Source organism: Pleurodeles waltl, chromosome 1_1, assembly GCF_031143425.1.
Source record: "Pleurodeles waltl isolate 20211129_DDA chromosome 1_1, aPleWal1.hap1.20221129, whole genome shotgun sequence".
NCBI classification, from domain to species: Eukaryota; Metazoa; Chordata; class Amphibia; order Caudata; family Salamandridae; genus Pleurodeles; species Pleurodeles waltl.
The window spans coordinates 556,185,523-556,207,148 of record NC_090436.1 but is presented as its reverse complement, the minus strand read 5'-3'; the positions used below and the strand labels follow the sequence as shown (position 1 = coordinate 556,207,148).

The 21,626-nt window shown below is 44.4% G+C and overlaps 1 protein-coding gene across 1 annotated transcript in view; it reads right to left on the bottom strand.

The window, feature by feature from the left end:
- Window positions 1-21,626, bottom strand: part of FAM174A (family with sequence similarity 174 member A) — a 71,484-nt gene that overhangs the window by 14,171 nt on the left and 35,687 nt on the right. The window contains exon 2 of the mRNA XM_069226009.1: window positions 263-397. Within this exon, the coding sequence (XP_069082110.1) occupies window positions 263-397 (135 nt within the window). The remainder of the gene's footprint in view (window positions 1-262; window positions 398-21,626) is intronic.

Here is a 21,626-nt window from a genome sequence, read left to right as displayed (position 1 = left end):
GTTAAAGGATAGGCACACCAGTCTTGCTTCGGAGGTACACTGTGTAACTTTGGAGCAAGATACATCAAACAGTTTGAGACTGCAGTTATAACTGCCATGTTCCACTTTAAAAAAAAAAATATGCTCAGAAGAATACCGGATAGTGGTACAAGGATGCCACAAACACAATGTTAACTGTCTGTATTTGGAGTGTCCACTTTTGCGGACAGAAGAAAACAACCCAAACATGAGCCACCTGGTATCAAACATTAATTCAACATACCTTCGTGGATGATTGGCATCAAACAATGTGGTATCATCATCGTCATCATCTTGTTCTAAAGGTGTTAATTCCATGTTATCAATATTGGTATTCAAAACACCATACCGCTTCGTCTTTTTGGCTCTCTTCCTTGTCCTGAAAAAAAGTTTTTGAAGATAGAATATTGACAATATTCTATTTATACATCAACATCATAATTCAAATACGCATTTTTTTTAAATATAAAAAACAAAAACAAACAAAAAAAACAAAAACTTAAAAAAGAGACATAAAAGATCGTACAGGATGGTTGTTGAAAGCGAATGGTCGGTCCCTTCTAGTGAGAATATCGGACAGAAAAAATATAAGGATTATAGGGCACACATATTGCTGAAGCTACCTCACGCACATTGGTGACAGTATTTAACCACTAAACACAGTTCCATGACCTCTAACCCAGCCGTGTGTAGTCAGAAGGATACCAAATTGGCATCTGTAGCATGCTAAAAATATTAAGCTGCTTGCAATACAACTGAAAATAACTATGCTACGTTACTGATATTGAAATAGCTTTATTTAACTACCGATATCAAACATGCCACAACCAGTCAAGGGTCTGAGAAATACCAGTTAACACAGACAACACACATCCATTAATTGCACGACATTATGAACTATTGTTAAAAGTACTTTGAGAAGAAAACAGTAAAGTATTATGTTTTGAAAACAGTGGATTCCTCAGGTATCTAGAAAGAATGGTATGCAATATAAATGTAATTATACAACTCATTAATATAATAGGAGGTGCAAGGAGAGCGTAGAGACAGGACAAACTTCGATCTGAGGAAAGGGCACACTTGAGTCCTACACGTTACACCCGCACAGTATTGCTTACTGGCACGCGTGTAATTCTAAATATAAATCTGAGGGTACAACCCGTCCCTCCCAATGTAACTCGTAAGATCCTTAAGAAAGGTAAGACCCATATTTATACACAATCATCATTAGAAAGGGCAAGTCATTTTGGGACGAGGAACTGGCAGTAACAAAAATTGATAGCGAATATTGATCAGAAGGAGAGGATTTTCAAGGTTGGCTCTCACAATGGGTGGAGAGTAGTACAGAAAAGACGAACAAGCATTTGCACTGCAATAGGTCCCGCATTTTCTGTTTTAATTAGAGCTGTTGACATTATAAATAACTGGACTTATCTTGCCACATAAATTAGTCAACCATACCTCTTAATTTCATCTTTTCCTACCATATAATTCCAGTGGCCCAACATTTATCTAAAGCACTTCCATTTACCTTCTTCCTCTATCGTAAAACATATACAATTACCATATAAACCTCTATTGGAAATAAACTTTTGGCATTAAAGTATAATGCTCAAAAACCGCAACAAAAATATAATTTGGGACAGATTGGAGAGTGAAAGGAAAGCGGGAGTCAGCAGTAAAGATGAATTAGACAAGTGGCGTAGTAACAGTGTCATGGGCCCTGGAGTAAGAAAGGAAAATGGTTCCCTGCAGTTTCAGTACGAAAATATAGCAGCAATTAGAGTTGAGTGAGGTCCCTACGTCTCCGGGCCCTGGTGCCACTGCACCTGTTGCTCCACTGTTAGCTAGTGTAGGAAAGTGCCATCTTGCCTGGCATGTTACCCCCATTTTCACTGTATGTATGTTTGTTTTAGCCCTTGTGTCACTGGGATCCTGGTAGGCAGGACCCCAGTGCTAGGCAGTACCCCAGTGCTCATAGTATGTGCCCTGTATGTGTTCCCTGTGTGGTGCCTAACTGTATCACTGAGGCTCTGCTAACCAGAAGTTCAGTGTTTATGCTCTCTCTGCTTTCTAAATTTGTCACTGCAGGCTAGTGACTAAATTTACCAATTCTTATTGGCACACTGGTACACCCATATAATTCCCTTGTATATGGTACTGAGGTACCCAGGGTATTGGGGTTCCAGGAGATCCCTATGGGCTGCAGCATTTCTTTTGCCACCCATAGGGAGCTCAGACAATTCATACACAGGCATGCCACTGCAGCCTGAGTGAAATAACGTCTACGATATTTCACAGCCATTTTTCACTGCACATAAGTAACTTATAAGTCACCTATATGTCTAACCCTCACTTGGTGAAGGTTGGGTGCCAAGTTACTTAGTGTGTGGGCACCCTGGCACTAGCCAAGGTGCCCCCACATCGCTCAGGGCAAATTCCCCAGACTTTGTGAGTGCGGGGACACCATTACACACGTGCACTATACATAGGTCACTACCTATGTATAGGGTCACAATGGTAACTCCGAACATGGCCTTGTAACATTTCTAAGATCATGGAATTATCACCCCAATACCATTCTGGTGTTGGGGGGGACAATTCCATGATCCCCTGGGTCTCTAGCACAGAACCCGGGTACTGCCAAACTGCCTTTCCGGGGTTTCCACTGCAGCTGCTGCCAACCCCTCAGACAGGATTCTGCCCTCCTGTGGTCTGGGCAGCCCCAGCCCAGGAAGGCAGTGTAGGAAAGTACCATCTTGCCTGGCATGTTACCCCCATATTTCACTGTATATATGTTGTTTTAGTCTATGTGTCACTGGGACCCTGCCAGACAGGGCCCCAGTGCTCATAAGTATGTGCCCTGTATGATGCTTAACTGTCTCACTGAGACTCTGCTAACCAGAACCTCAGTGGTTATGCTCTCTCTGCTTTCCAAATTTGTCACTAACAGGCTAGTGACTAAATTTACCAATTCACATTGGCATACTGGTACACCCATATAATTCCCTAGTATATGGTACTGAGGTACCCAGGGTATTGGGGTCCCAGGAGATCCCTATGGGCTGCAGCATTTCTTTTGCCACCCATAGGGAGCTCTGACAATTCTTACACAGGTCTGCCAGTGCAGCCTGAGTGAAATAACGTCCACGTTATTTCACAGCCATTTACCACTGCACTTAAGTAACTTATAAGTCACCTATATGTCTAACCTTCACGCCCCCTCCGTCTCCTCCTCCAAGTGGCAACATCCTGGTCCCTCCTGGGCCACAGCAGCACCCAAAACCTTCTACCGCGACCCTTGCAGCTAGCAAGGCTTGTTTGCAGTCTCTCTCGTGGGAACACCTCTACAAGCTTCATCGCGGTGTGGGACATCAGTCTTCCAAAGGAGAAGTCCCTAGCTCTCTTCTTTCTTGCAGAACTCCAAGCTTCTTCCATCCGGTGGCAGCTCCCTTGCACCCTCAGCTGGCATTTCCTGGGCTCCTGCCCACTCGACACTGTCGCGACTATTGGACTTGGTCCCCTTGTCTTAAAGGTACTCGTGTCCGGAAATCCACTGTTGTTGCATTGCTGGTGTTTGTTCTTCCTGCAGAATCACCCTATCACGACTTCTGTGCTCTCGGGGGGTAGTAGGTGCACTTTATACCTACCTTTCAGGGTCTTGGGGTGGGCTATTTTTCTAACCCTCACTGTTTTCTTACAGTCCCAGCGACCCTCTACAAGCTCACATAGGTTTGGGGTCCATTCGTGGTTCGCATTTCACTTTTGGAGTATATGGTTTGTGTTGCCCCTATACCTATGTGCTCCTATTGCAATCTACTGTAATTCTACACTGTTTGCATTACTTTTCTTGCTATTACTTACCTAATGTTGGTTTGTGTACATATATCTTGTGTATATAACTTATCCTCATACTGCGGGTACTCACTGAGATACTTTTGGCATATTGTCATACAAATAAAGTACCTTTATTTTTAGTAACTCTGTGTATTGTGTTTTCTTATGATATTGTGCATATGACACCAGTGGTATAGTAGGGGCTTTACATGTCTCCTAGTTCAGCCTAAGCTGCTTTGCCATAGCTACCTTCTATCAGCCTAAGCTGCTAGAAACACCTTTTCTACACTAATAAGGGATAACTGGACCTGGCACAAGGTGTACGTACCTCTGGTACCCACTACAAGCCAGGCCAGCCTCCTACATTGGTTGTGCAGCGGTGGGATAAGTACTTGTAACTACTTACCACTTTGTCATTGTGTACTTTTCATAAGAGAATAATATACAAAACAGTTCAATGTATGTACACCTAACCAAAAAGTTTTGCTTTTCTTCTCTCACACTTTGTAAAAAGTGCTGAAAAGTATTCTAAAACTTCTAAAAGTTTCTAAGTTAGAAAAAAAATGTCTCTCTGTTCTTTAAAAAGTTCTGAAACTTTTTCTTCCTTCTCACTATTTCTAAACCTTTTACTATCATGTCTGTAGAAGACTCTACTCTTAAAATGGTCAATACTACTTATGACAATTTGAATTACAAGAGCCTAAGGAGTCTCTGCTTAGAAAGAGGTTTAGTGATAGGAAAGAACCCTACCAAATAATTTCTATTTAACATGCTTATTTTAAATGATGAGTCCAAGCAGGCACATCAAATGAGAGGTTAATAGAAGGTTCCCAATCTGACTCAGGGGATCTCCTTGAGGGAGGTAGGGAGGGTTCTGATCAGGATCTGCCCTCTAACAGGACACCCAGTAATGTCAGTAGTAATGGAGGTTCCCATCACAGTAGGGAAGTCTTTATTCCTAGAGGCCAAGTTGCCAGAGTTCAGTCAGTTAGGGACAGATCCCCCTCTGTTGTTTCCAATTTATCTTCTGTGTCCAAGCATTCCCAACCCACCCACCCTGAGGAAAACTTGTTAGAAAGGGAACTCAAGAAGTTGAGGGTTGAAGAGACCAGACTGAAGCTTAAACAGAAACAGCTGGCCTTAGATAGGGAATCCCTAGACCTGGAGAAGGAGAGACAGAGATTGGGGTTTGGACCCCATGGTGGCAGCAGCAGTATTCCTGATAGTAATCCTGTTAGAGAGCATGATTCCAGGAATCTGCACAAGATAGTCCCCCCCCTTACAAGGAGGGGGATGACATCAACAAGTGGTTTGCTGCACTTGAGAGGGCCTGTATGGTACAGGGGGTCCCTCAAAGGCAGTGGACTGCTATATTGTGGCTATCTTTCACTGGAAAGGGTAGGGATAGGCTCCTTACTGTTAGAGAAAGTGATGCTAACAATTTTGCAGTTTTGAAGGATGCACTCTTGGATGGATTTGGCTTAACCACTGAACAATACAGGATTAAGTTCAGAGACACCAGAAAAGAGTCCTCACAAGACTGGACAGACTTTGTAGACTGTTCAGTGAAGGCCTTGGAGGGGTGGTTACATGGAAGTAGAGTTTCTGACTATGAAAGCCTGTATAATCTTATTCTGAGAGAGCATATTCCGAATAACTGTGTGTCTGACTTGTTACACCAATATCTAGTGGACTCAGATCTGACCTCTCCCCAAGAAATGGGAAAGAAGGCAGACAAATGGGTCAGAACAAGAGTGAACAGAAAAGTTCATACAGGGGGTGACAAGGATGGCAAGAAGGAGGATGGTAAGTCTTCTGACAAGGGTGGGGACAAAAGTAAAACTGAGTCTTCATCAGGCCCACAAAAATCCTCTGGTGGGGGTGGTGGGTCCAAATCCTCTTCCAATAATCAACCTAAAAAGCCTTGGTGTTATTTGTGTAAAATCAAAGGCCATTGGACAACTGATGCCAGTTGTCCAAAGAAAAACACCGAACCTCCCACTACCACAACCCCTACTGCAAATTCTAGTGCCCCTAGTAATAGCAGTGGTGGTGGGAGCAAACCTACAAATAGCCAATCCAAGGGAGTAGCTGGGCTCATTATTGGTAATGTAGTTGGGGTTGGTTTTGTTAGGGAGACCACAGAGGCTGTGTTAGTCACTGAAGGTGCCATTGATTTGGCCACCTTGGTTGCTTGTCCCCTTAATATGGATAAGTACAAGCAACTTCCCCTAATAAATGGTGTTGAGGTTCAGGCCCACATGGACACAGGTGCCAGTGTTACCATGGTGATAGAGAAACTGGTGCACCCTGAACAACACCTACTTGGTCAGTAGTACCAAGTGACAGACACTCATAACAACACTCTTAGCCACCCCATGGCTGTTGTAAATCTCAACTGGAGGGGGGGGGGGGGTCATTACTGGTCCAAAGAAAGTTGTGGTTAACTCAGATTTACCTGTAGACTGTCTACTAGGGAACGATTTAGAGACATCAGCTTGGGCAGAAGTGGTGTTGGAGGCTCATGCAGCAATGCTGGGCATTCCTGGGCATATTTTTGCTTTGACAAGGGCTCAGGCCAAAAAACAAAAAAAGGACAGGGTAACTTGGATCCTGGAACAATGGACCAAGTGTTCCCTAAAGCTAGGGGTAGCAAGGGTAAATCCCTACCCACTATCCCTCCCTCTACAGATGATTCTCCTTCTGAGGAAGAAGAATTTCCTCCCTGTGCAGAACCTTCACCAGATGAGCTGGCAGCAGACACTGCTGAGCTTTTGGGTGGAGGGGGCCTGCCAGGGAAGAGCTGAGTGTGGCACAGCAAACCTGTCCCACATTAGAGGGTCTCAGGCAGCAAGCTGTCAAGCAGCAAAATGGGGATGTCAGTGACTCACATAGAGTTTACTGGGAGGACAACCACTAGTACACAGAGGCAAGGGACCCAAAACCTGGAGCAGCCAGGAGATTGGTCATTCCCCTGCAGTACAGAGAGTTCCTCCTAACTATTGCACATGACATTCCTTTGGCTGGGCATTTGGGCCAGATCAAAACATGGGAAAGGCTTGTCCCCTTGTTTCACTGGCCTAGGATGTCAGAGGACACAAAATATTTTTGCAAGTCTTGTGTGACCTGCCAAGCCAGTGGCAAGACTGGTGGCACACCAAAGGCTCTCCTTATTCCACTACCAGTGGTTGGGGTCCCCTTTGAAAGGGTAGGGGTTGACATAGTTGGCCCCCTTGACCCTCCTACTGCTTCAGGCAATAGGTTTATCTTGGTGGTTGTGGACCATGCCACAAGATATCCTGAAGCAATTCCTCCAAGGACCACTACAGCTCCTGCAGTGGCAAAGATCCTCCTGGGAATCTTTTCCAGGGTGGGTTTCCCTAAAGAGGTTCTATCAGACAGGAGAAGCAACTTTATGTCTGCATACTTGAAAGCAATGTGGAAGGAATGTGGTGAAACCTACAAATTCACCACTCCTTATCATCCACAGACTAATGGACTGGTAGAGAGGTTTAATAAAACTCTCAAAGGTATGATATTGGGACTCCCTGAAAAACTCAGGAGGAGATGGGATGTCCTTTTACCTTGCCTCCCTTTTGCTTACAGGGATGTACCCCAGAAAGGAGTGGGCTTCAGCCCCTTTGAACTCCTCTTTGGACACCCTGTAAGAGGTCCACTAACACTTGTGAAGAAGGGTTGGGAACAACCTTTAAAAGCTCCCAAACAGGACATACTGGACTATGTACTTGGCCTAAGTTCCAGAATGGCCGAGTACATGAAAAAGGCCAGTAAAAACCTTCAGGCCAGCCAAGAGCTCCAGAAGCAATGGCATGACCAGAAGGCTGTTCTGATCCAGTACCAACCAGGACAGAAGGTGTGGGTATTGGAGCCTGTGGCCCCAAGAGCACTCCAGGACAAATGGAGTGGACCCCATCTCATTGTTGAAAAGAAGGGTGAGGTTACCTATCTGGTAGACCTGGGCACTGCCAGGAGTCCCCTTAGGGTGATTCATGTCAACTGCCTAAAACCCTACTATGACAGGGCTGATCTCACCCTGCTCATGGCAACAGATGAGGGACAGGAAGAAGAGAGTGACCCTCTCCCTGATCTCTTTTCCACCACTAAAAATGATGCTTTAGTGGAGGGAGTAGTTTTGGCAGATTGTCTGACTGCAGAACAGAAAGACAACTGTATAAATCTCCTTGGACAATTTTCTGAACTCTTTTCAATTGTGCTAGGCACTACATCCTGCATTTTCAACTATAGGAGATTTACAACCAATTTACAGTGATGCCCTTTGGTTTGAAAAATGCACCTGCCATTTTTCAGAGGTTGGTGAACACAGTCCTGCAAGTGTTGGAGGCTTTTAGTGCAGCATATCTAGATGATACAGCTGTCTTTAGCTCCACCTGTGATGAGCACCTGGTCCACCTTTGGAAAGTTTTGGAGGCCCTGCAAAAGGCAGGCCTCACTATCAAGGCCTCAAAGTGCCAGATAGGGCAGGGAAAGGTGGTTTATCTGGGACACCTGGTAGGTGGAGAACAGATTGCTTCACTTCAGGGGAAAATCCAGACAATCATGGATTGGGTTCCCCCTACAACTCAGACCCAGGTGAGAGCCTTCCTAGGCCTCACTGGGTATTACAGGAGATTCATTAAAAACTATGGCTCCATAGCAGCCCCACTTAATGATCTCACTAGTAAGAAGATGCCTAAAAAGGTATTGTGGACAGCTAGCAGTCAGAAAGCTTTTGAGGAGCTCAAACAGGCCATGTGCTCTGCACCTGCCCTAAAAAGCCCATGTTACTCCAAGAAATTCATTGTTCAAACTGATGCATCTGAATTAGGGGTAGGGGCAGTCTTGTCACATCTGAATTCTGAGGGCCAGGATCAACCAGTTGCTTTTATCAGCAGAAGGTTGACCCCTAGAGAAAAGCGTTGGTCTGCCATTGAGAGGGAGGCCTTTGCTGTAGTCTGGGCACTGAAAAAGTTGAGGCCATACCTGTTTGGCACTCACTTTATTGTTCAGACAGACCACAAACCTCTACTTTAGCTAAAACAAATGAAAGGTGAAAACCCTAAATTGTTGAGGTGGTCCATATCTCTACAGGGAATGGACTATACAGTGGAACATAGACCTGGGAGTACCCACTCCAATGCAGATGGACTCTCCAGATATTTCCACTTAGACAATGAAGACTCATCAGGTCATGGCTAGTCTTATTGTCCTTCGTTTGGGTAGGGTTGTGTAGGAAAGTACCATCTTGCCTGGCATGTTACCCCCATATTTCACTGTATATATGTTGTTTTAGTCTATGTGCCCTGTATGTGTTCCCTGTGTGATGCCTAACTGTCTCACTGAGGCTCTGCTAACCAGAACCTCAGTGGTTATGCTCTCTCTGCTTTCCAAATTTGTCACTAACAGGCTAGTGACTAAATTTACCAATTCACATTGGCATACTGGTAACACCCATATAATTCCCTAGTATATGGTACTGAGGTACCCAGGAGATCCCTATGGGCTGCAACATTTCTTTTGCCACCCATAGGGAGCTCTGACAATTCTTACACAGGCCTGCCAGTGCAGCCTGAGTGAAATAACGTCCACGTTATTTCACAGCCATTTACCACTGCACATAAGTAACTTATAAGTCACCTATATGTCTAACCTTCACCTGGTGAAGGTTGGGTGCAAAGTTACTTAGTGTGTGGGCACCCTGGCACTAGCCAAGGTGCCCCCACATCGTTCCGGGCAAATTCCCCGGACTTTCTGAGTGCGGGGACACCATTACACGCGTGCAATATATAGGTTACTACCTATGTATAGCGTCACAATGGTAACTCCGAAAATGGCCATGTAACATGTCTAAGATCATGGAATTGACCCCCCAATGCCATTCTGGCATTGGGGGGACAATTCCATGATCCCCCGGGTCTCTAGCATAGTACTGGGGTACTGCCAAACTGCCTTTCCGGGGTCTCCACTGCAGCTGCTGCTGCTGCCAACACCTCTGATAGGTTTCTGGCCTCCTGGGATCCAGGCAGCCCTGTCCCAGGAAGACAGAACAAAGGATTTCCTCTGAGAGAGGGTGTAACTCCCTCTCCCTTTGGAAATAGGTGTGAGGGTTGGGGAGGAGTAGCTTCCCCCAGCCTCTGGAAATGCTTTGATGGGCACAGATGGTGCCCATCTCTGCATAAGCCAGTCTACACCGGTTCAGGGATCCCCCAGCCCTGCTCTGGCGCGAAACTGGACAAAGGAAAGGGGAGTGACCACTCCCCTGACCTGCACCTCCCAGGGGAGGTGCCCAGAGCTCCTCCAGTGTGTCCCAGACCTCTGCCATCTTGGATTTAGAGGTGGACACTGGACTGCTATGAGTGGCCAGTGCCAGCAGGTGACGTCAGAGACTCCTTCTGATAGGCTCTTACCTTTCTTGGTGGCCAAACCTCCTTTTCTGGCTATTTAGGGTCTCTCCTCTGGGGTATTCGTCAGATAACGAATGCAAGAGGTCACCAGAGTTACTCTGCACTTCCCTCTTCGACTTATGCCAAGGATCGACTGCTGACTGCTCCAGGACGCCTGCAAAACTGCAACAAAGTAGCAAGACGACTACCAGCAACATTGTAGTGCCTCATCCTGCCGGTTTTCTCAACTGTTTCCTGGTGGTGCATGCTCTGGGGGCTGTCTGCCTTCACCCTGCACTGGAAGCCAATAAGAAATCTCCCGTGGGTCGATAGAATCTTCCCCCTGCTAATGCAGGCACCAAAAGACTGCATCACCGGTCCTCTGCGTCCCCTCTCATCCTGACGAGCGTGGTCCCTGGAACACAGGAGCTAGATCCAAGTGACCCACACAGTCCAGAGATCCTTCAGTCCAAGTTTGGTGAAAGTAAGTCCTTGCCTCCCCACGCTAGACTGCAAAGCTGTGTACTGAGTGATTTGCAGCTGCTCCGGCTTCTGTGCACTTCTCCAAGGATTCCTTTGTGCACAGCCTAGCCTGGGTCCCCAGCACTCCGTCCTGCAGTGCTCAACCCTCTGAGTTGGACTCAGACGTCGTGGGACCCTCCTTTTGTGACTCCGGTTACAACAATCTTCTAAGTGCCTGCTCCGGTACTTCTGCGGATGTTGCCTGCTTCTGCGGGGGCTCTCTGTCTTGTTGAGCGTCCCCTCTGTCTCCTCCTCCAAGGGGCGACATCCTGGTCCTTCCTGGTCCCCAGCAGCACCCAAAAACCTCTACCGCGACCCTTGCAGCTAGCAAGGCTTGTTTGCGGTCTTTCTGTGTGGAAACACTTCTGCAACATCCAGCACGCCTTGCCTTGTAGGTCCTCACGTCCAGGAATCCGTCATCAATGTTTTGCTGGTGCTTGTGGTCTTTGCAGAATCCCCCTATCACGACTAGTGTGTCTTTCCGGGGTAGTAGGGTAACTTTACTCCTACTTTTCAGGGTCTTGGGGTGGGGTATCTTGGGCACCCTGACTGTTTTCTTACAGTCCCAGAGACCCTCTACAAGCTCCCATAGATCTGGGGTCCATTCGTGATTTGCATTCTACTTTTGGAGTATATGGTTTGTGTTGCCCCTAGACCTGTGTTCACCTATTGCATCCTATTGTGATTCTACATTGGTTGCACTACTTTTCTTTACTGTTACTTACCTATTTTGTGTTTGTGTACATATAACATGTGTATATTACTTACCTTCTAAGTGAGGGTACTCTCCGAGATACTTTTGGCATATTGTCATAAAAATAAAGTACCTTTATTTTTAGTAACTCTGAGTATTGTGTTTTCTTATGATATGGTGCTATGTGATATAAGTGGTATAGTAGGAGCTTTGCATGTCTCCTAGTTCAGCCTAAGCTGCTTTGCCATAGCTACCTTCTATCAGCCTAAGCTGCTAGAAACACCTCTATTCTACTAATAAGGGATAACTGGATCTGGCACAGGGTGTAAGTACCACAAGGTACCCACTATAAGCCAGGCCAGCCTCCTAAAACTAGGCCTCAGGAGAGAAAGTGGATGGGGAAGAAAAAGAGAAGCGAAACAAATACAACAGACAAAAGGAAGAAAGAGAAGGGGTCACAAAGAAATAAAAGAAAGAAAAAGAAAGAACGAGAAAATGAAAACATATCTAAGGGAAGAAATAGAGCAAACATTAGAGGCAAAATAAAATAGGGAAGGAGTATAGCAGATGAAAGATAAAGAGGAAAAAAATAACGAAAGAAGTGTGAAAAGAAAGAGAAAAATGAATATTAGAGATAAAAAGAGAGACTGTGAGAGAAACAAGCAGCAAAAGAACCAGGGCATGTATGTACTGACACATTTCCCACAGATACTTCGGTCCAACAAGGAACTTGTGGCTTCCACATACAGACGGGAAAAAGAGGGATTTATAGTGAAAGGTGAATTGACAGATAAAGAAAATAAAAACACCAGAGAAAGGAAGGACGAAAGATCTAAAAAAAAATATTTAAAAAAAAAAAAAAGGAAAGGAAGCATACATAGTCAAAGGAAAAAGCAAATAAAAAAAGAATGAAGTAAAGAGGAAAAAAGTGAAAAAATGAACGCCTGATGAAAAAAAAAAAGAGAGGAATGAAACAAGGAAGGAAATTACCACGTTTTTGCAAGTTTGAAAGAGGAGGGAGCAAGAGGAAGAGGGACATTTGTTTTAAAAAGGGAGAGTAGAAACAAACAGCTGAAAGAAAGATCAAAACTTTTAACATGGACTTTATGAACTGAAAAGAGAAGAACAGTGGGGGAGAAAGAAAACTCAGAGTAAACAGAGTAAAGGAAAGAACAGAGTGAGATAGTTGAAACAGACCCTCCCAAATAAAAATAGTAGCTAAGAATAGATTTAATTGCCCCCTCCCACGACCTCAAACAGAAGTCAGTGTGAGGAACAGCAAGAGGCACTGCAGACAGCAGGAGGTGTATTAGCAGAGTTGAATGTGAACCCCAATCCAGCAATATTCAGAAGCTTCACATCAGGATTGGGGGCATAGACAGAGCTGTGTACTGGCCCAGAGCTGGAATAACAGAAAGGCAGTGGGTGAGTAATGAGAAACGGAGCGCTGTGTAATTCCGGATATTAAAATAATGGGGTGCTGCAGGTTAGGGCTGAGGTGCATTGACAGTTGTATGTGGGCTGCAGTACTGCAATAGTAAGGGGCACACAAGGTCAGAAGTGAGGTATGTTAGTTGAGCTACGGGTGGAACCTAGTACTGGCGTGCCAGTGTTGCAGAGTGTTAAACTCGAGGTGCCCTGGTGAAGCTGCGAGTAGAGCCCAGTATGGGAGTGGCATTGCCTCAGAACAACAGAAGTGAGGAGTCCTGAAGAGCATGTGTGAGCCTTAGATCAGAAAAGAAATGTTCTTTGAATGTTAGAATTGATTGATTCTGGGGGAGCTGTGGTGGTTCCCATCAACAGTGGTGTTGGATGTTAGACTTGAGGTGCACTGGCTGAGCTGTGCTTTGCTTTGCTCTTTTGGGTCCAGTATTGGCTTGACGGTGGGACTGACTATTAGAATTGAGCTATTGTGATGGAACTTAATGTGAGCGGGGACCCAGTATAGGAAAGGAAGTGACCTTGCCGGGATAGAACTGAGGTGCACTGATGGAGCTGTGCACGAGGTTCCAGTACTGAAACAGCAGTCTGTACTGACTGTAAGAACTGAGGTGCTCTGGCAGACGGTGTGTGTGGGGTTCCTGGCCCTGGCACAGCAGAGTGCTTGGAGTGTGTGAACTGCGGTGCACTTTTGGAGATGCGCCCGAGGTCCCATTACTACAGCAGCAGAGTGTACTGACGAACTGAGGTGCTCTGGCAGACAGCATGTGTGGGGTTTCTGGCACTGGCACAGCTGAGGGCTTGGAGTGTGTGAACTGCGGTGCACTGATGGAGCTGCACCCGAGGTCACAGTACTGGAGCAGCACAGTGCACTGACTGCAAGAACTGAGGTGCTCTAGCAGACAGTGTGCGTGGGGTTCCTGCCACTGGCACGGGCTTGGAGTGTGTGAACTGCAGTGCACTGATGGAGCTGCAGGGTGGCCACAAAGACCAAATGTGACCATGATAACAGATTGATTTATAGCATTGTTTACAGCTTGGCTCAGAGGAAGAATGCTCTGCAAATAAAAAGGGAAGCTTCCCTGGACAGGAGAAGGAAAACGTTTTTTAAAAGTCCCCCACAGACCAGGTAAACATGACAACGCGTAATTATACAGTATTTGGCCCCTGCTCTCACACAGAAGAAGGCGGACCAAAGAGGCATGACTGACCACTAGCAAACAAGGATTTTCAAATTACACTGAAACTAACGAATGAAATAGCTGGAAGCCCACAGAAGAAGTATACTTAAAAGTATACAAGAGGTCGTACACTTACGCTCAACCTAAAATGCAAGACAAAAGGGAATCAGAGGACAAATGGTGGGGGGCTACAGTAGAATAGCCAGTGTGTCATGGGACCTCATCCAGGGAAGAAAATGGGCCCTGTTGCCACTAATTAAACTGGTGAGACGCTTCTCCTGTACTTAGATAATCGGGTCTCTGTAGCTTAGATTGTTTTCCAGAAGGTTTACCCAGATCATCCAGTGAGTGAGTATACTGAAGTCTGTGTCAGGGCATGTGAATGGGCACGTGGTCAATACCAGATTATCGGCCTTCAGTGAACCCGGCAACTGAGAGTCAGGGAAGGGCCAAAATATATGTTCCAATGTCAAATAATCATAGTGGTGTGAGTACCTTTCACTACACAGTGAAACCATTGTGGCCAACTGTCATAGTAACTGGTTATTAGCAGCATTTTGAAGATGTAAACCTGCTAGAATAATTGCTAATTTAATATGACATTATTGTTACTGCCCAGCCATGGGTTACAGCAGGTTTACATGTAAAACATATGATACAATGTGACATAACATACCAAAACAGATACATTTGCTGAGAACACATTAATTCCAAGAGGGTGTCTAGAGGTGGTTGACAAATGATGGGTAGTTATTGTTTCCAAACTCAGGGGTTCTCATGTTATCGACCTCATGAGGATGAAAGGCTGAACAGACCTCGAACATGTGAGCCCAGAGTAGATGCATATATCCCGGGAGGCAATATATCAGTCCACTGAGTCCCCGATCTGCAGGGTGTTGCCGTCTGTAATTACAGTTTCATCAAATTATGATTTTTGGACATGACTGTAATTTTTTTTTCTATTAAATGTGGTGCACGTCTTACTCTTCAAACTCCCAGTTTATTTAACCTCTGCCTCCAGCTAAGTAGGTTAATGCTGCGTTCATGTTTCTCATATGTTCATCTAATGAATATCCACATATATCATTTTCCTCATAATGTAGTTTTTCCTTCAAGGGGAAGAACCTTATTGTAATGAAAAGATGAGTTTATAGCCATGAAATAAATTAACAAGGAATACAAATGCAGTAATAACCATACCTTGCTGTCAGAAAAATGTAGGGTAGTTACTGGAGGAGTCTGGGAGCTGTCAAAGGTCCTGCCAAGTCAGAGCGAACAGCTATGTCCCGGGGGTGGGCACCACAAGACACAGCAGAAGCCGGCCCTGGGAATGGGGGTCACCAGCGTTATCTATGGTTCCTTGAGGGGGCCACCTGGCCCCCATCCAACATAAAATAGCCCCAGGGAGGTGGTGGTTCCCAAAGCTGTGGGGGTGGGGGCTATTTTATGTTGGATACCGCTTTATACTTGATCCAAGACCCAGGGAGGTGGCAGTCCCTGGGGCTGCGGGGGCCACATGCCGCACCACACTCAAAATGTCTTTAGCCCTGGTGACTCCCACGTCCTTGGGAGGAGGTGGGGGAGACACCCTCCCTTTTTATGCAAAGTTGGCCCGAGGAGGTCATGGTAGTGGTCCCAGGGACAGCCGTGCAGCCCCGACAGCTTCAGCAAGGCCAGGAGGTGGGCCCCGTGCACCCATCTCTTAATCTCTGGCATGCCTCTGGGACCTGGACCACCCGGGGGCTTCAGTAAAAGAAAAGGGTGGGAAACTGCACGTTTTTTTTTCTTTTTTTCTTAAACGTCGGAAAAACCTCTGGATCCGCAGATTTTTCCGATCTTATTATTGTGTTTAAAAATGCTTTTTTAGTCCTGACGGGGTCCCACTGGGACCTCAGCACCAGAGCTAAGGGGTCAGTGTGTCCCTGACCTGGCCCTTTTGTTTTTTTCCCTTAGATTTGACTGAAACCAAGACCCAAGATGGCTGCCAACACTCCCTGGTTGAAGTGTTAGCAGCCACTTCGATATCAGCATGGGGACAGTTGGATCTGTGGGGGATATGTGTCCTATATATCTTTTCAACTCTAACTTCTACAAAACTACTGAACGGATTTACATCAAATTACAAAAAGCGTGCTTTCTGGACTAAGAGCTAGCTTTCTGCCAAATTTAATGTGTAATTCCGTTCAGCAGTTCGGGCTGTAGTCATGTCCAAAAATGTGAAAAATCCCACTGATGTAAAATGGTGAAAAATTGTTTTGGGACCCCACCCAACACTTTTTCTCGGCCCCCGCTTGACGAATCACTCAGAAACGTTTTGCTGAACCGACAAAACTATTAGTTTTGAAAATTGCATTAAGATTTGTCAAGAGGCGCCAAGTCCGAACTCTACAACTATATATATATATATATATATATATATATATATATATATATATATATATATATATATATATATATCTCAAAAGGTATTGGCAAAACAAAAACGCTTTTTCTATAGAAACTAGGTCCTAACTATACCTATTGGAGACTGCCACTAGGAAATGTAATATATATATATAAATATATAATAATTGTATTTATATAGCACATACTACCCCTGATGAGGCGTCAAAGCGCTTTTTGGTGAATAGCATGATACTCCGGAACCCAAAAGGATTAGTGGTGGATTAGTATAGGGAAATCGGAGTACCATATTAATATTAGTATGGGTTGATTTGAGGAGAGGCTATGTGGGTTTGTTAGGAGGTTTTAATAGAATAATGGCAGGATATAGAGGAGGGAAGAAATCAGAAGTGTTAATTGGGAGCTTAAAGTATTAGGATGAGGCTAGGGATGAGTAAAGGAGAGATGGAGGAGGGAAGAGTCTGTAGAAAGGGGTTAGGGAGATCACAGTAGTAGAAGGGGGTTTGGATGAGTCAAATGTGAGATAAGTGAAGGAGAATATAGTAGGGTTGTTTGAGAGATCATAGTAGTAAACTGAGGTTCAGGTGAGCCTGGAGCAGTAGAGGAGGGAAGAGCTTAGGCAGAGTTATTTTCACAATCATAGTAGTAGAATGGGATTGGGATGAGTCAGAGTGGGGATGGAGGATAGATTGATAGAGGTAAAGGATGATGGGGAGACAGAGTAAAGCTTACAAGAGAGATATATATATTTTTTTTAAACATATATATTTTTTTCCTCTTGACCAGTAGGACTAAAGTAATAAAAAGATGCGTAAATACATAGTAAGGGAATATATGTGTAAGGAATATAATAATGAATATAATATTTTGAGATTTCTTAAAGAAATACAAGTATGATGTTATCTACATACCTCTTAAAGAAATAGAAATATCTAGATATACACACAATCAGATTATAAATGTTTACCAACACAGGTATATGGAGTCCATTGCTGTTTGGATATGGTGGTTATGAAGAAACAGCCAACTCAGTGGTTCCCAACCTGTGCTCCGGGGAAACCTGGGGGTCCGCGAAACCTCCTCAGGGGGTCCGCAACTGCTTAGAAAATTAAATAACATTAATAGATTAGGTCCTCAGCTTCCAGTAATGACTTGGGGGAGAAGGGGGGCCCTGGGTTCCCTTAATGATGAATTGAGGGTCCAAATAAGTCAAAAGCCTGGGAACCACTGAGCCAACTCTTGAAAAGACTTCTTAATACAAAATAGTTATACGTGGATCTTATATTCAGGAGTAACGAATTCCATAGTTCGGCTGCTTGAACAGAGAAGGATGTACCACCTATAGTCTTTTTGATTTATGGTGGTGTTTTAAGGCAGGGTGCCAATCTCGAGCAGAGGTTTCTTTGTTGAATGGATTTGGTGATTTTATATCTGAGGAAAAGCAGTCCTGTTCCATGTATTGCTTTGTGGGCGATACAAAGCAGCTTGAAGATGGATCTTCTGGCAACCAGTGACCAATGTAGTGCCTTCCAGGCAGCTGAGATATGAGCTTGTGGCTTTACATGTAGTAGTAGTCTGGCAGCCAACTTCTGAATGCGTTGTAGTTTTTTCATAGTAGATAGAGATGATCCATGGTAGAGGCCATTGACATAATCTCGTTTAGATAGTACAAGGGAGATAGTAGCCTGTACCTTGTATGGAAATTTGAGTTGGGGGACAGATGCGTTGCAGAGTTTTCAGGGTGATGAAGCTTGATCATGCTAAATTGTTCACTTGGGCATTCATTGTTAACTTGGAGTCCATGGTAATTCTGAGGTTTTTAACTTCCTTAGATACTTGAGGAGGTGGAAACCAGATTGTCAGGCCAGGCGCAGAGTGGGACGTAATTTTTCCAATCGCCACATGTGAGTATTTCCATTTTGGAAGTATTCCGTTTGAGATGGCTCCAAGTCATCCATTGATCAACGACTCTGAGGCAACTGAAGATTTGTGAGTTTGCAATGTCTTTGGGGCATTTCAATTTAAGGAGTATTTATCTTCTGCATAGTTGAACAAAGGACAGATGATGGACGGAATGCCTAACAATGGAAACATTCACCCCCAGTCACAAATATCAGGGTTTAATCCATAGTTTTTTTGCTCACCACACCACCCCGGTTTGGAACCAGCCATATACAAATCAGTCTTGACCTTGCTCCCCATGGGCATTGTGCGGTGGGCAAAAAAACAGTGGATTAAACCCAGATCTTTGCAACTGATGGTGAATGTTTGCATTGTTCAGCTTTCTGTCCATCAGCTGTTCTTTTTGCTTTTGTCGCCTTAAGTGCGCCGGGTATGCCAGGCATGGGTCCTGGGCTCACAATGTCACTGGATCCAAGCTAGCCTAGCTGATGAAGGGTGACACCATGAAACCGGTCCCAGAATGCTGGTTTCTGGTCCAGGGAGCACCTGGCTTGGCAGTTCGGGCTGGACTGTTCTCATGGGGAACAGGGTCAAGACTGATCTGCATATGGCTGGGTCCAAACTGGGTTGGAGTGGTGAGCGAAAGAATAATGGATTAAACCCAGATCGTTGCGACTGGGGGTGTATGTTTGCATTGTTCAGCTTTCCGTCCATCTGTTCTTTTTGCTTCTGTATAACTGTAGTATGTGAGTTGAAATTCATTGATCAATTCTGGTAATGCCATCATGTAGATGTTGAAAAGCATAGGTGAGAAGATTGATCCTTGAGGGACCCCTGCTTTTGTGATGTAGGGTATGGACAAGAAAGGGGGAGAATAGATGTCATTTGTTCTGTTTTGAAGGTAGGATGCGATCAAATCGAGAGCAGGGGTCTTTGAAATAGGTTGTCATTGTGAACAGTGTCAAAGGCAGCTTAAGGTCCAAGAGAAGTAGTGCAGCAACTCCATTGCGGTGGACTGTGTTTTTAAGATCATCCCAGATTGCGATAAGTGCAGATTCAGTGCCTCTTACCGGGTGGAATCCAGTTTGGTAGTCTGAAAGTATGGTGTTATCTTCAGTGAACCGTGACATCTGGGTTAATGCTGCTCTTTCTATCAGTTTGCCCTGGAAAAGTCCATTTGTAATCGTCTGTAGTTGTTGGGGTTCTGTGGGTCCAGGTTTGTTTTCTTTAATAACAGGCATATGTATGCCCTTTTAAGGTCTTCAGGAAAGGTTCCCATAGTTAAAGAATTGATGATTTTGCTTACAGGGGTGGCAGCCGAAATAGATAAAAATGTTCTTGAAGACGTGTGTTGACAAGGGTTGGAAGGGCTGCTGAAAGGCCTGCTTACTTTGACCAAATCCATAAATTCATTATGTGATATTAGTTTGAAGGAGTGCAGATGCTAGGTTGGCTTACTCTTGGAGGGGATTTTAGGAAACGGGTTGGTGCCAGTGGTTTTCCTTTGTTTGAAAAAGGCGTCCATTGTGTCTGCATTAGTTGTGTAAGGACTTGCCAGTTTGTGAATTCTTGAGTAATGGGATGAGTTCCTTCCATGTATTTAGGTTTTCAAAATTTGTTGAGAAATTTATTAAATTCTTTATTAGCAGATTTAACTTTTTGAATTTTGTCTGAGGAGAACTTTTTTAATAGCTTTTTTGACTGATGATTTGTATGGAAAATGTCACTTACCCTGTGTACATCTGTTTGTGGCATGATACGCTGCAGATTCACATGCTGTGCATTATCCTGCCATCTAGTGTTGGGCTCGGAGTGTTACAAGTTGTTTTTCTTCGAAGAAGTCTTTTCGAGTCACGAGACCGAGGGACTCCTCCTTTTCGGCTCCATTGCGCATGGGCGTCGACTCCATCTTAGATTGTTTTCCCCGCAGAGGGTGAGGTAGGAGTTGTGTATATAGTAAAGGTGCCCATGCAATGGAGTAATTATGTATGTACATAATGTGTATAAGAATAGTATATATTTACAAATTTACAAGTTTCATTCAACTTATAACGGCTCCAGGCTCCCGGGGAGGCGGGAGGGCACATGTGAATCTGCAGCGTCTCATGCCACGAACAGATGTACACTGGGTAAGTGACATTTTCCGTTCGATGGCATGTGTAGCTGCAGATACACATGCTGTGCATAGACTAGTAAGCAGTAATCTCCCCAAAAGCGGTGGCTTAGCCTGTAGGAGTTGAAGTTGTTTGAAATAATGTTCGTAATACAGCCTGTCCTACTGTGGCTTGTTGTGCTGTTAACACATCTACACAGTAACGTTTTGTGAATGTATGAGGCGTAGACCATGTGGCTGCCTTACAAATTTCTGTCATAGGTATATTCCCTAAAAAAGCCATTGTGGCGCCTTTTTTCCTAGTGGAATGCGCCTTTGGTGTAATAGGTAGATCCCTTTTTGCTTTAATATAGCAGGTTTGAATACATTTCACTATCCATCTAGCAATGCCTTGCTTGGATATAGGATTCCCTGCATGAGGTTTTTGGAAGGCTACAAATAATTGTTTTGTTTTGCGAAACTGTTTTGTTCTGTCAATGTAATACATTAGTGCTCTTTTGATGTAACGTATGTAAGGCTCTTTCTGCTACGGAGTCTGGTTGTGGAAAAAAGACTGGGAGTTCCACTGTTTGGTTTAGGTGGAATGGTGATATAACTTTTGGTAAGAATTTTGGATTTGTTCGGAGAACCACTTTATGTTTATGTATTTGTATAAAGGGTTCTTGTATAGTAAATGCTTGTATTTCGCTTACTCTTCTAAGAGAAGTGATAGCTATCAGGAAGGCTACCTTCCAAGTTAAGTACTGCATTTCACAAGAGTGCATGGGTTCAAATGGTGGTCCCATGAGTCGTGTTAATACAATATTGAGGTTCCACGAAGGGACTGGTGGTGTTCTCGGGGGTATGATTCTTTTTAATCCTTCCATAAATGCTTTGATGACTGGGATTCGAAACAGCGATGTTGAATGTTTAATCTGCAGGTAGGCAGATATTGCTGTGAGATGTATTTTAATAGAAGAGAATGCTAGGTTAGATTTTTGTAAGTGTAATAAGTAACTTACAATGTCTTTTGCGGAAGCATGTAGTGGTTGAATCTTATTATTGTGGCAGTAGTAAACAAATATTTTCCATTTGTTTGCATAACAATGTCTTGTAGTAGGTTTCCTAGCTTGTTT